The sequence below is a fragment of the Piliocolobus tephrosceles genome, chromosome 16 (genome assembly GCF_002776525.5).
Source record: "Piliocolobus tephrosceles isolate RC106 chromosome 16, ASM277652v3, whole genome shotgun sequence".
Taxonomy (NCBI): Eukaryota; Metazoa; Chordata; class Mammalia; order Primates; family Cercopithecidae; genus Piliocolobus; species Piliocolobus tephrosceles.
The window spans coordinates 19773731-19788671 of record NC_045449.1 but is presented as its reverse complement, the minus strand read 5'-3'; the positions used below and the strand labels follow the sequence as shown (position 1 = coordinate 19788671).

Here is a 14941-nt window from a genome sequence, read left to right as displayed (position 1 = left end):
GTGACCAGTGCAGGCATGACTGTGTTCCCATGGCACTTGCAGACTGCCCTCATGTGCTCTTTGACTGGTGGGTCAGTTGGGTAGATTGGAACAAAAAAGCCAGTCTCTTTTTTTCACAGTTTCAGTAATTGAATCCACATAGATCATACTACATTAAATGAATGTTTTAGAGACCGGGCGCGGTGGCTCATACCTGTAATCCCAGCACTTTGGGAGGCCGAGGTGGGTGGATCTCCTGAGGTCAGGAGAATCACTTGAACCTGGGAGGTGGAGGTTGTGGTGAAGCCCAGATCTTGTGCCATTGCACTCCAGCCTGAGCAACAGCAGCGAAACTCCGTCAAATAAATGAATAAATGAATGAATGTTTTAGTATGGAGATGAGTGCTACAAAAGGCTCAGTTTTGTATGGAACAGGTAGTAAAATAACACAGTCAAGGCTTAGGATTTTAGTCTGTGAGTTTAAGGTATTGTGAGTGGGCCAGGCTCAGTGGCTTACGCCTGTAATCCCAGCACTTTGGGAGGCTGAGGTTGGAAGATCATTTGAGCCCAGGAGTTTAGGAACAGCCTGGGCAACATGGTGAAACCCTGTCTCTACCAAAAATACAAAAATTAGCTGGGTGTGGTGGCATGTGCCAGTAGTCCCAGCTACTCAGGAGGCTGAGGTGGGAGGATCACTAGAGCCCAGTAGGTGGAGGTTGCAGTGAGGTGAGATCACACCTCTGCACTCCAGCCTGGGTGACAGCCAGACCCCATATCAAAAAAACAACAACAAAAAATAAATAAACAAAAAAAGTAAAAAGGTATTGTGAGCAAGAGCTCTGTCGACATGGCATCGACACAGTAAAGTCAGTTCTGGCTGTCTCGTATCCCATAGCTATGTGGTGGTGATTTTCTTGTATTCTGATGTCCTGATAAACACATTCACCCAGACTTCGAGCAGGAGATGGCACTTTCTGGCTCAGCCACATGCCAATTTTGATCTGATTATTTCTAGTTCCCTCCTCCAAGTTTTTCATTTGGCAGCTAACCTTAGAAAATAGCTGTAATCAATTTAGAAGTCAGACTGGGGCTGACTTTTATCAGTCAGGAAGGTATTAAATTAGTCCAAGACATGGGCTTCCACTTGTGCCTTAGCCAGTCTTTGTGAGAATCTTGAGCAAGGCTGTCTCTCCAAGCCTCAGTTTCCTGGGGAAAACACCTGCTTGGCTTATCTTACAGGGTTAATAAGCATCAAAGAACTTACTGAAGGACTTTATAAATTAAGTACCATTATGTAGAATGGTGGTGGTTAGTGCCTTTATTTATTTATTTTTTGAGACAGGGTCTCCCTCTGTTGCTCAGGCTGGAGTGTAGTGGTGCGATCTCAGCTCACTACAACTTCCGCCTCCTGGATTCAAGCGATTCTCCTACCTCAGCCTCCTAAATAGCTGGGATTACAGACGTGCGCCACCATGCCCAGCTAATTTTTGTAGTTTTGGTAGAGATGGGGTTTCACCATATTGGTAAGGCTCGTCTCGAACTCCTGACCTCAAGTGATCTGCCCGCCTCGAGTGTTGGGATTATAGGCATGAGCCACCACATTTAGTGGCTAGTGCCTTTAGAATCCTGAAGTTATTGATGAAGAGGTCTGTCTAAGTGCAGAGCTATTGTTTTGGAGTTGTTTGACAATGAGCAGTTGTTTTGACTAGAAAGGATCATCTGAGAAAGTGATGCTTTTGTAAGGAACAGAACTTGCTTGAATAAGTTGTTTGAAATTCTTTTCTCAGAATAACTGAGTGAATAGGAAACAAAAGGATAGCTGAGGCCCTGTGTCGTCTTCTTTCTCACCCACGATGTAAATTAACTCATTATCGTACAATCAGGATCAAGTTGCTTTAGAATTCCTCTGTGACTGTCAGTGCATGAAACAAAATGACACATCAGAAACCATCCTGATTCATTTTGGAATCAGATGGGAATGCAAAGTATCTGATTAAGTTTTATGGAGTATCCAGAAACTCCCATTGCTGTGCAGGTAATGATTTTATTTATTTTTTATTTTACTTATTTTTTTTTTGAGACAGAGTCTTGTTGTTGTTGCCTGGGCTGGAGTGCAATGGCACGATCTCGGCTCACTGCAACCTTCACCTCCCAGGTTCTAGCAATTCTCCTGCCTTAGCCTCCTGATTAGCAATTAGCCTCATGGTGGCACCTGCCACCATGCCTGGCTAATTTTTTTGTATTTTTAGTAGAGACAGGGTTTCACCACGTTGGCCAGGCTGATCTCGAACTCCTGACCTCAGGTGATTCACCTGCCTTGGCCTCCCAGAGTGCTGGGATTACAAGTGTGAGCCACCATACCTGGCCATGATTTTGTTTATCTTAAGGGCATTGGGTTTTGTAGAGCTTAGTAGAATTGAAATATTATTCTAGGAATTGGCAAACCTCCACAGATCCCAGATGGAAAAGACTTCCTTAGAGGATAACTAACAGGTCAGTTATTTGGCACCAATTTTGTCTGCAAAGCTAATCTTGAATTTCAAGGAGGAACTAATAATCTACCTGATGCCAGCTCTTTTGAAGACTCTGCCCCATTGTTCTGTCTGAAATTTTTTTCTCTTGAGAATTTTTTTTTTTTTTTTGAGACGGAGTTTCGCTCTTGTTGCCCAGGCTGGAGTGCGATGGCACAATCTCAGCTCACCGCAACCTCCACCTCTTGGGTTCAAGCAATTCTCCCTCCTCAGCCTCCCGAGTAGCTGGGATTACAGGCATGTGCCACCACATCCGGCTAATTTTTTTGTGTTTTTAGTAGAGACGGGATTTCTCCATGTTGGTCAGGCTGGCCCCGAACTCCCGACCTCAGGTGAGGTCAGGCCTCGGCCTCCCAAAGTGCTGGGATTACAGGCGTGAGCCACTGCTCCTGGCCACTCTCTTGATAATTTTTTTAAAACGATTTTGATTTTTTTTGTAAGGACGAATTCAAAGTTATATGAATACTAAATCTTAAATCTTGAGACATTTATCAGATGTTATTAAAATATTCCCTGTTTATGATGCTCCCTCTTTTCCCTAAGGACAGATATTCTGTCTTACACACATACACATAGATAAATATATTTTACTGACTTTGCTGTTTTTGACCTGAACAGTCCTGCTCCCATGAAGGTTTTTCATCTTTTCCTTGGAAATATAAATTAAATTCCTTATAGATAGGACCAGACCAATAAATGTTTACTTATGTGTGTCTGAGATTGTTTGTTTATTTGAGACAGGGTCTTTCTCTGTTGCCCAGGCAGGAGTGCAGTTGTGCAATTATAGCTCACTGCAGCCTTGACCTTGTGGGCCCAAGCAATTCTCCCACCTCCGCGCCCAAGTAGGTGGGACCACAGGCATGCACTACCATACCCAGCTGATTTTTTTTTTTTTTTTTTTTTTGAGACGGAGTCTTGCTCTGTCCCCCAGGCTGGAGTGTGTTGGTGCAATCCAGTATCTGCCTACTGCAACCTCTGCCTCCCGGGTTCAAGCGATTCTCCTGCCTCAGCCTCCCGAGTAGCTGGGACTATAGGCGCGTGTCACCACACTCAGCTAATTTTTGTATTTTTAGTAAGAGATGGAGTTTCACCATGTTGGCCAGGATGGTCTCGATCGCTTGACCTTGTGATCCGCCCACGTCTGCCTCCCAAAGTGCTGGGATTACAGATGTGAGTCACTGTGCGCAGGCCAGCTAATTTTTTATTTTTATAGAGTCGAGGTCTCCCTATGTTGCCCAGGCTGGTCTCAAACCCCTGGGCTCAAGCCATTCTCCTGCCTTCATCTCGAAGTGCTGGGATTACAGGTGTGAGCCATCACCCAGCTTCAAAAAGTATCTTGAAAAATAGAATGATTTAGGCATGAAATTTTTGTTTGTTCATTTGTTTTTCAGTAGAGATGGGGTTTCACCATGTTGGCCAGGCTGATCTTGAACTCTTTGTTCCAAGTGATCTGCCCACCTCAGCCTCCCAAAGTGCTGGGATTACAGGCATGAGCTGCCGTGCCCAGCCAAATTTAAATTTTTTGAAATAATTGCTAACACTGTAGCAAAGCTTTCCTTAGTTGTGTAGTGCATACAGGAAACCTGGTTGATGTGATATTTCTAACAGCTCATAAGAGTCTACATACTAATAGTATTTAGTATTTTCTAGTGCCCTGCTCTTCACATGTCATGTAAATGCCTTGGCTGGATCTAGTGTAGATAGTACTAGTGGGATTCAGTATAACCCCTGATTTTTTGTTTGTTTTTAGTAATTCTTGTGAGCAGTTAGATAAGAACTTGTTTTGAATTTTTGGTGCTGGTAAGCCAAGACTGCAAGAACTTGTTGAATGCTTAAACACTTGAACATTTACCATGCATTAGGTGTTGAGGATGGAAGAAAGAGTAAGACTCAGCATGGCCCCCAGGAATCAGGTCCAGTGAGGGATGCTCTGTGGCCAGGGACCTAATGAGATAAAGTATAAGGTGGTAAGGAGGAGGGAATAGGTTAAAAGTAAAAATATGGAAAAATAATATACTCTGATAACATTAGTTCTTTAAAAAAAAAAAAAAAGCTGGAGTGGCTGTATTAATATCAGACAAATCAGAGCAAATAATTTTGCCACGGTTGAAGAAGGTCTTTTCCTTATGATAAAGGGGTCAGTTCTTCAAGAGGACAAAACAGTTCTAAACATTTATAAACTAAATGACAGCATTTCAAAGCATATGAAGCAAACACTGAGAACTGCATATATCCATAATGATAGTCAGTGGTTCCATTATTCTTCTCTTAGTAATTGATAGAATAAGGAGACTGAAAATCATTAAGGATGCAGGAGACTTGAACAACCCTATCAGCCTGCTGGATCTGACTGACAGTCATAGCACACCATCCAGGGAGAGCAGAACGTATGTTCTTTTTTAGTATAAACACTTACAAAGATCATATTCTTGTGAGCCATAAAATAAGGCCCAAATTTAAAATTATGCAAGCCATACAAAATATATTCTCTGACCACACTGGAATTAAGAATAATTCTGATAACAAAAATATCTTTGGAAATGTCCTGAATATTTAGTAACTAAATAACATACTTTTAGATAACCCATAGGTCAAAGAAGAAGTCAAAAGTGAAATTACAAAGTATTTAGAACCAAATGAAAACGAAGACACAGCACAGTGGCTCACGCCTGTTATCCCAGCACTTTGGGAGACCAAGGCCGGCAGATTACCTGAGGTCAGGAGTTCGAGACCAGCCTGGCCAACATGATGAAACCCTGTCTCTACTAAAAATACAAAATTAGCCGGGCATGGTGGCACACACGGGAGGTGAGACAGGAGAAATCACTTGATCCGGAGGCGGAGGCTGCAGGGAGCCGAGATCACACCACCACACTAGCGAAGATCATACCACTGCTCTCCAGCCTGGGCGACAGAGCAAGACTCCATCTCAAAAACAAAACAAAACAAAAAAAGCCAGCTGCAGAGGGAAGAAGCTCCTGCAAGAGGCCACAGAGCCAGCAGATGGGAGGCCTTGAAGCCAGCGACAACCCACTCAGCCGAGTTGCTGCTTTTGCATCGCGCCAAGAACACTCATGAGGACCATGATACTTCCACTGAGAATGCGGATGAGTCCAACCATGACCCTCAGTTTGAGCCAATAGTTTCTCTTCCTGAGCAAGAAATTAAAATGCTGGGGGGGCCAGGCGCGGTGGCTCAAGCCTGTAATCCCAGCACTTTGGGAGGCCGAGACGGGCGGATCATGAGGTCAGGAGATTGAGACCATCCTGGCTAACACCGTGAAACCCTGTTCCTACTAAAAAAAAATACAAAAACTAGCCGGGCGAGGTGGCGGGCGCCTGTAGTCCCAGCTACTCAGGAGGCTGAGGCAGGAGAATGGCATAAACCCCGGAGGTGAAGCTTGCAGTGAGCTGAGATCCGGCCACTGCACTCCAGCCTGGGGGACAGAGCAAGACTCCGTCTCAAAAACAAACAAACAAAAAAAAAAAAGTGCTGGGGGAAGATGAAGAAGAACTTTTAAAAATGTGAACAAAACTTCTGATTTGCCTCAGAGAAGGATCTCCCAGAATGGAAGGAGTGAGGCATCAGCGACGTCAAGCTCCTGAAGCACAAGGAGAAAGGGACCATCCGCCTCCTCATGCAGAGGGACAAGACCCTGAAGATCTGTGCTAACCACTACTTCATGCTGATGATGGAGCTGAAGCCCAACGTGGGTAGTGACCATGCCTGGGTCTGGAACACCCACGCCAGCTTCGCCAACAAGTGCCCCAAGCCAGAGCTGCTGGCCATCTGCTTCCTGAATGTTGAGAATGCACAGAAATTCAAAACAAAGTTTGAAGAATGCAAGAAAAAGATCAGAGAGAAAAGAAAGGATCAGGTAAAAATGATCATGCCGAAAAAGTGGCAGAAGAGCTAAAAGCTCTTTCAATGGAGGAGGAGACCAAGGAGGATACTGAGGGAGAAGCAATAAATCATCTTATTTTATTTTATTTTCCTCCCTTTCCTTTCCTTTTCAAATTTTACCCTGCCCCTCCTTTCGGTTTGTTTTTATTCTGTTTCATTTTTACAAGGGATGTTATATAAAGAATTGAATTCAACAGTCAAAAAAGAAAAAGATTAAAGCATGAATCAATGAAATAGAAAACAAAAACCAGAAAAAAGCTAAAAAACTGACTCTTTGAGATAATCAATAAAATTGATAAACCTTTATCCAGACTGGTTAGGAGAAAACAAGACACAAATTACCATACTACTGTACCAAGTGTTGGTGAAGATGTGGAGGAACTGGATCTCTGATGCTCTGCTCATGGGCCTGTAATATGGTATAACCACTTTGGAAAACAGTGTGGCCTTTTTTTTTTCTTTGAGATGGAGTCTTGCTCTGTCACCCAGGCTGGAGTGCAGTGTCACTATCTCCACTCACTGCAAGCTCTGCCTCCTGGGTTCATGCCATTCTCCTGCCTCAGCCTCCTGAGTAGCTGGAATTGCAGGTGCCCACCACCACACCTGGCTAATTTTTTTTGTATTTTTTTAGTAGAGACGGGGTTTCACCATGTTAGCCAGGATGGTCTCAATCTCCTGACCTCGTGTTCCACCTGCCTCGGCCTCCCAAAGTGCTGGGATTACAGGCATGAGCCACCACGCCCAGCCTGTGTGGCCTTTTTATAAAGAATTAAATATACACCTACTATATGATCCAGCCATTCCACTCTTAGGAATTTATCAGGAGATAAGAAAGCATGTGGCTGGGCGTGTAATTCCAACATTTTGGGAGGCGGAGGTGGGCAGATCACCTGAGGTCAGGAGTTAAAGACCAGCCTGGCCAACATGACAAAACCCTGTCTCTACAAAAAATATGAAAATTAGCCAGGCGTGGTGGCACGTGCCTGTAATCCCAGCTACTTGGGAGGCTGAGGCAGGAGAATCGCTTGAACCTGGGAGGTGGAGGTTCACGCCATTGCACTCCAGCCTGGGCAACAGAGTTAGACTCTGTCTCAAAAGAAAAAAAGAAAGAAAGAAAGAAAACATGTGCCCATACAGAGATCTGTGTATGAATGTTCACAGCAGCTTTGTGACAACCAAAAACTAGAAACAACCAGAAAACTCAGCAATACATAAATGGATACACTGTGATCTATTCACACAGCAGAATATTACTCAGCAATGAAAGGGAATGAACTATTGATGTTATTCCATGGATGAATCTCCAAAACATGCTGCGTAAAATAAGACAAAATGGCCAGGTAGCTCACACTGTAATCCCAGCACTTAGGGAGGTCGAGGTGGGCGGATCACTTGAGGTCAGGAGTTCGAGACCAGTCTGGCCAACATGGTAAAACCCCATCTCTACTAAAAATACAAAAATTAGCCAGATATGGTGGTGCATGACTGTAGTTCCAGCTATTTGAGAGGCTGAGGCCAGAGAATCACTTGAACCCGGGAGGCAGAGGTTGCAGTGAGCTGAGAAATCCCGCCACCGCACTCCAGTCTGGGCAACAGAGCAATACTCCATCTTAAAAAAAAAAAGACAAAAGCAACTTTGATTTCACTTACATGAAATTCTAGATAGGTGAAACTATGGTGACAGAAAGCAGATCAGCCGTTGCCTGGGGCCGGAAGGAAAAATCACTAAGGAGCATAAGCAGATGCTTGTGGTGATAACGTTCCTTGTCTTGATTGTGCTGATGCTTATATGGGCACATACAGCCTTCAGAGCTCATGAAATTATATACTTTAGATACGCACAGTTTCTTGTATCTCAATTTTACCCCCGTAAAACTATTAAGAAATTTGTGCTTAATACTTTGGTGAGCATTTGATGCCCTTTGCCCCATGTAGTTGGTTCTCACTGGTAGGTAGGCAGAGGCAGGTAGAATTAGCAGCTTCAGGTGAGACAGAGTTGAGCGAAGGTTCCTTCACTCAGTCAGGCTCTCCCGGCCGGTGGCTTGTTAAGCCTGGTCTGTTAGACCAGACCAGGCCGCTGCCCTTCTTTGGTGCTGCCGCCAAGGGAAGTGTTTGGCATGTGGGGTCTCTACAGTTAGTCCTGGGTTCTAAGAGTGTGAGGCTGTTTTATTCTCTCTTTATTCCTTTGGGAGACAACATTCTACTTATGTTCTCTTAATGTTTTGTCCCCTAAGCATTAGCAGAACTCAGGGCTGCATGAGTTTTGAGTTTGTGTCTGGTGTTTTCCCTCAGGGCACAGTCTTTTGCTGAGCGCCTGCGCCTGGGAATTGCAGTGATTCATGGAGAGGCGCAGGATGCCGAGTCGGACTTGGTGGATGGACGGCATTCCCCACCCATGGTCAGAAGTGTGGCTGCCATCCACCCCAGCCTGGAGATCCCCAGTAAGTGTGCTGCTGCCTCTTTCCCACTTTCCTCTGATTTTAAGGCTGACTAAACTGTTGTGTGTGTGGTTTTTTCCCTCATTCTTCATTTTTTTTTAAGTTGTCAAAGACTGATTAACACCTTTCTTGGCCAGATAGTAGCGAATGCACTTCTGATTACCTTGTAAATCGCAGGGCCCTTTAGAAGCAGTCTGCCCTTCTTTGCAAGACCTGTGAAAATGTTTGGACTATCAAGATAGTTACGATGCTTCAGGGAAGTCCATTCATTCATTCAGCGGTATATCCTAGAGTGTAGTTGAACATAAGCAAGAAGCTTTTTTATGTACAAAGTTATTGACTGTGATGTTGTTTTTAAATGCAAAATATCAGAAAGGTTTAAATGGTTTACCAGAGGGTAGGGCTTGGTAAATTCTATTGTGTCAGTACAGCTAATTATGCAGCCTTTTGAAATAATCAAGACTATCTGGAAACAAGAGAAAAATCTATGGAATATATATGAACAAGGCAGAATGCAAGATTGTATACCTATTTGTCTTAGTTCAGGCTGCTATGACTCAATACCTTAGACGGGGTAATATAAACAACAGAAATTTATTGCTCACAGTTCTAGAGGCTGTGAAGGTCAAGACAAAGGCGCCAGCACTGACCTTGTGATGGGCTGGGCACAGCGGCTCACGCCTGTAATTCCAGCACTTTGGGAGGCCGAGGCAGGTGGATCACCTGAGGTCAGGAGTTCGAGGCCAGCCTGATCAACATGGAGAAACCCCATCTCTACTAAAAATACAAAATTAGCTGAGCGTGGTGGTGCATGCCTGTAATCCTGGCTTCTTAGGAGGCTGAGGCAGGAGAATCGCTTGAACCCGGGAGACGGAGGTTGCGGTGAGCCGAGATCACACCATTGCACTCCGGCCTGGGCAACAAGAGCGAAACTCCGTCTCAAAAAAAAAAAGATAAAGGTGCCAGCAGATTTGGTGTCTGTTGAAGGCCTGTTCCTCATAGATGGTGCCTTCTTGCTGCATCCTCACATGGTGGAGAAAGGTGGAAGACTCCCTCAAGCCCTTGTCTCCGACAAGGGCACTGACACCCTTCGTAGAGCAGAGTCCTAACAAGCTAGTCACCTCCTAAAAGCCCTACCTCTTAATCCACCACAGTGGATTCCAACATGAATTTGGAGGGACACAAAAATTCCGACCATAGCATTTTGCTCCCGCCCCTCAAAATTCATGTTCACCTTACATGCAAAATACATTCATTCTATCCTAATAGCCCCCAAAATGTTAACTCCAGGTAAGTCTTAACTTAGTTTCAGCATCACCTCAAAAGTCTGAAGTCCAAAGTCCCATCCAAATATCATCTAAATCAAATATGGGTAAGACTTCAGCTCTGGGATTCACTCTGAGGCACATTTCTCTCGGGCTGTGAGCCTGTGAAATCAAACAGGTTGTATGCTTCCAAAGTGCAATGATGGGACAGACGTTGGATAGACATTCCCATTCCAAAAAGGAGAAGTGAGGCCTGGTGTGGTGAGTCCCAGCGTTTTGGGTGGCCAAGTTGGGTGGGTTGCTTGAGGCCAGGAGTTCAAGACCAAAAGGGAGAAGTAGGAAGAAAGGAGGGACAGGTCCTGACCAAGTCTAAAACCCAACCAGACAAACAACATTAAATCTTAAGGCTTAAAAATAATTTTTGACTCAAAGCCCTGCCTTCCACAAAAACTGGGGCAGGGGTTAGTCCTGCAAAGCTCTGGATGGCCCCACTCCCACAGCTTTGCTGGGAGCAGCCCATGTAGCAGCTGTCAGTCATTGGAGTCTCAAGCCTGCATCTCTCAGGCTGGAGTTGCATACTAGTGGTTTTACCAGTCTTGGGTCTTAGGGTGGCCCTGCCCCCACACCTCCACTGGGCTTTGCCCTAGTGAGGGCTCTCTGGTGGCCCTGCCCGTAACAGTTCTCTGCTTGGGCCCTGGCATTCTTTGGGGGCATCCTTTGAAGTCTGGGTAGAGATAGGTGTGCCCCCACAGCTCATTCACTCTGTGCACTGTGGAGATGGCACTGCCCAGACACCACTGTGGTTTGTTTGCTGTGCCTTCCAGAGGGGTGGCCCGAGCCATAGTTGGGCCTGCTTGAGCTATAGCTGGAGTGGGTAAGGAGCACTCTGGAATGTGGGAAGTGGAACCTTGAAATCATTCTGCCCCCAAGACCCTGGCATTCTGGGTTTATGATGAGATGGGCAACCACAAAGATCTCAGAAATGCCTTTGGGGTCATTGCTTTACTGTCTTGATGAATAGCATCGGGTTCTTTTATTTATTTTTTTATTTTTTACTTTTTTGAGACAAGTTCTCACCCCGTCACCCAGGCTGGAGTGCAGTGGTGTGATCATGGTTCATTGCAGCCTCACCTCCTGGGCTCAAGCAGTCCTCCCACTTCAGCCTCATGAGTAGCTGGAACTACAGGCACTTGCCACCACACCTGGCTAATTTTTGTGTTTTTTGTAGAGACAAAGTTTTACCATGTAGCCCAGGCTGGTCTTGAACTCCTGAGCTCAAGTGATCCACCCGCCTCAGCTTCCCGAAGTACTTAAGTTGTGAGCCACTACTCCTGGCCATCTGGCTTCTTTCTATCCATACTAATCTCCTTATCAAATGTTTGCTTGGTGGCTGGGCGCAGTGGCTCACACCTGTAATCCTAGCACATTGGGAGGCCAAGGCAGGCGGATGACGAGGTCAGGAGATCAAGACCAGCCTGGCCAACATGGTGAAACCCCATCTTTACTAAAAATATAAAAATTAGCTGGGCATGGTGGTACGTGCCATAAATCCCAACTATTTGGGAGGCTGAGGCAGGAGAATCGCTTGAACCAGGGAGTCGGAGGTTGCAGTGAGCCGAGATCCAAGATTGTGCCACCGTACTCCAGCCTGGCGACAGAGTGAGACAACGTCTCAAAGACAGATCTTGATCTGTCTTCCAAGCTGGAGTGCAGTGGTGCGATCAGAGCTCACTGCAGCCTCGACTTCCAGGGCCCAAGCCATTCTGCTACCTCAGCCTCCCAAGTAGCTGGGACTATAGGTGTGTGCCACCAGGCCTGGCTAATTTTTTTTTATTTTATTTTTATTTTTCTTGTAGAGATGGAGTCTTGCTTTATTGCCTAGACTGGTCACAAACTCTTGAGCTCAAGCAATCCTCCCTCCTTGGCCTCCCAAACTATTGGAATTATAGGCCTGAGCCATTGCATCCAGGCTTGCTTTTACATTCTTTTTTTTTTTTTTTTTTTTTTTTTGAGATGGTGTCTCGCTCTTTCACCCAGGCTGGAGTGCAGTAGCACGATCTCAGCTCTGCCTCCCGGGTTCACGTCATTCTCCTGCCTCACCCTCCAGAGTAGCTGGGACTACAGGTGCCCACCACCATGCCCGGCTAATTTTTTGTATTTTTAGTAGAAACAGAGTTTCACCGTGTTAGCCAGGTTGGTCTCGATCTCCTGACCTCGTGATCCACCCGTCTCGGCCTCCCAAAGTGCTGGGATTACAGGCATGAGCCACTGCACCCGGCCTCTTTTACATTCTTTACAAGATGGCCAGGCTGGAATATTTGGAAATATATTTTCCAAATATTTAAGTTCTACTTCCCCTTTGATGATAAATCTCATCTTTAATTCATCTTCTTGGATTTTAGTATAAGCAGTCAAAAGCAGGCATGCACCCTTTTTTGCCATTTTTGTATTTTTAATAGAGATGACATTTCACCATGTTGGCCAGGTTGGTCTCAAAACTCCTGACCTCAAGTGGTCTGCCTGCCTCGGCTTCCCAAAGTGCTGGGATTACAGACATGAGGCACCACACCTGACCTTTTTTTTTTTTTTTTTTTTTTTTTTTTTTGAGACAGTGTTTTACTTTCTTGCCCAGGCTGGAGTGCAGTGGTGTGATCATGGCTCACAGCAACAGCCTTGACCTCCTGGGCTCAATCGATCCTCCCACCTCAGCCTCCCAAATAGCTGGGACTGCAGGCGTGTGCCACCATGTCTGGCTAATTTTTGTGTTTTATGTAGAGATGGGGTTTTGCCGTTTTGCCCAGGTCAGCTTTGAACTCTTGGGCTCAAGGGATCCTTCCACCTCAGTCTCTCAAAGTGCTGAAATTACAGATGCGAGCCACCATGACCAGCCTACTGTCTGTTTTTCTACTAGCATTATGATCATGACCACTTAGATCATTTCGAAGAAGATTGAGGCTTTCTTTACAACTGTTCTCTTCTTCTGAGCCTGTCTTAGTCTGTTTTGTGTTGCTATAACAGACTACCTAAGACTCGGTATTCTATAAAGAAGACACATTTATTTAGCTCATAGTTCTTCACGCTGGGAAGTTAAAGAGCAGAGCATCACATCTGGCAGTTTCTGGTGAGGGCCACACACCAGGTTGAAACATGGTGGAGAAGAAAAGTGAGCAGGCGGGTGCAGAGAGATCACATGGCAAGCGAGGAAATGGGAAAGTCTGGGAAGCCAAACTCATTTTTATAATAACCTGCTCTCATGGGAACTAAGTGCCCTGAGAGCAAGAACTCACCCCGATAGGAAGGCATTAATCCATTCATGAAAGATCTGCCTCTGACCCAAACATCTCCCATTAGGCCCCACTTCTCAATAGTGCACAGTGGGGATTAAATTTTTTCTTTTTTTTTTTTTTTTGAGACGGAGTCTTGCTCCATCACCCAGGCTGGAGTACGGTGGTGTGATTTTGGCTCACTGCAACCTCCGCCTCCCGGGTTCAAGAAATCTCCTGCCTCAGCCTCCCGAGTAGCTGAGACTACAGATGCCCGCCGCCACACCCGGCTAATTTTTTGTATTTTAGTAGAGATGTGGTTTCACCTTGTTGCCCAGGCTGGTTGTGAACTGAGCTCAGGCAGTCCACCCACCTCGGCCTCCCAAAGGGCTGGGATTACAGGCGTGAGCCACCGCGCCTGGCCCAAATTTTTAACATAAGTTTTCGTGGAGACAAAGTACATCCAAACCATAGCAGAGCCCTCACCAGAGCTCCCCTTTACAGTCTGTACGTAGCAATACAGTCTTTTTCTAGCCTTTTCCTCTTCTAGCCTCTGCCCATTACCCAGTTCCAAAGCCACTCCTGCATTGGTAGGTATTTGATACAGTAGCAACTCACTTCTCAGTAGCGATTTCTGTCTTAGTTTGTTAAGGCTGTTATAACAAAATACCTTAGACTTGGTAATTTTCTTTTTTTTTTTTTGAGATGGAGTTTCGCTCTTGTTGCCCAGGCTGGAGTGCAATGATGCGATCTTGGCTCACCACAACCTCCACCTCCCGAGTTCAAGTGATTCTCCTGCCTCAGCCTCCCAAGGAGCTGGGATTACAGGCGTGCGCCACCACGCCTGGCTAATTTTTGTATTTTTAGTAGAGACGGAGTTTCTCCATGATGGTCAGGCTGGTTACGAACCCCCGACTTCAGGTGATCTGTCCACCTCAGCCTCCCAAAGTGCTGGGATTACAGGCATGAGCCACCGCACCCGGCCAGACTAGGTAATTTATAAACAACAGAAATTCATTGCTCACAGTTTTGGAGGCTGGGAAGTCCTGGATCAAGGCACTAACAGATTGGTGTCAGGGGAGGGCTCACTCTGCTCCTGAGGTGGCACCTTGTTGCTGTGTCCTCACATGGTGGAAGGAGCAAGGCAGCTCTCTGTAAGGACACTGATCCTGTTCATGAAGGCAGAGGCCTTGAGATTTAATCATTTCCCAAAGGCCCCCGCTGTTAATACTGTCAAATTGGGTATTAGGTTCCAACATAGCGTTTTGAGAGAACACCATCTTTAGACCACAGCACTCTCTTTGTCTATGCAAGGACCAGGAGGGAATATGAAGAATGAATGTAGTTGGGTTGGGGTGATAGAGTTATGTATGAATTTGTTTTTGTGTTTAAGAAACTTCCCCATGCCTTAATAACATCTTCTCAAAAAAAAAAAAAAAAAAAAAAATGCCGCCTTCGAGTTGTTGGGGAGGAACCCTAACCCCCTGCCCTCATAGATTCAGTGTTTGGTGGCATATGGACTAAACTGGCAAAAGACAGATGAGGAAGAGGAAAGATGGTTT

General features: G+C 45.5%; 1 protein-coding gene and 1 pseudogene across 6 annotated transcripts in view; both read left to right on the top strand.

The window, feature by feature from the left end:
* Window positions 1–14941, top strand: part of PRPSAP2 (phosphoribosyl pyrophosphate synthetase associated protein 2) — a 74418-nt gene that overhangs the window by 45462 nt on the left and 14015 nt on the right. For all 6 annotated transcript variants that reach the window (XM_026449387.1, XM_026449382.1, XM_026449385.2 and 3 more), the window contains one exon: window positions 8706–8854. In XM_026449387.1, the coding sequence (XP_026305172.1) occupies window positions 8706–8854 (149 nt within the window). The remainder of the gene's footprint in view (window positions 1–8705; window positions 8855–14941) is intronic.
* LOC111528154 lies at window positions 5950–6817 on the top strand (annotated as a pseudogene).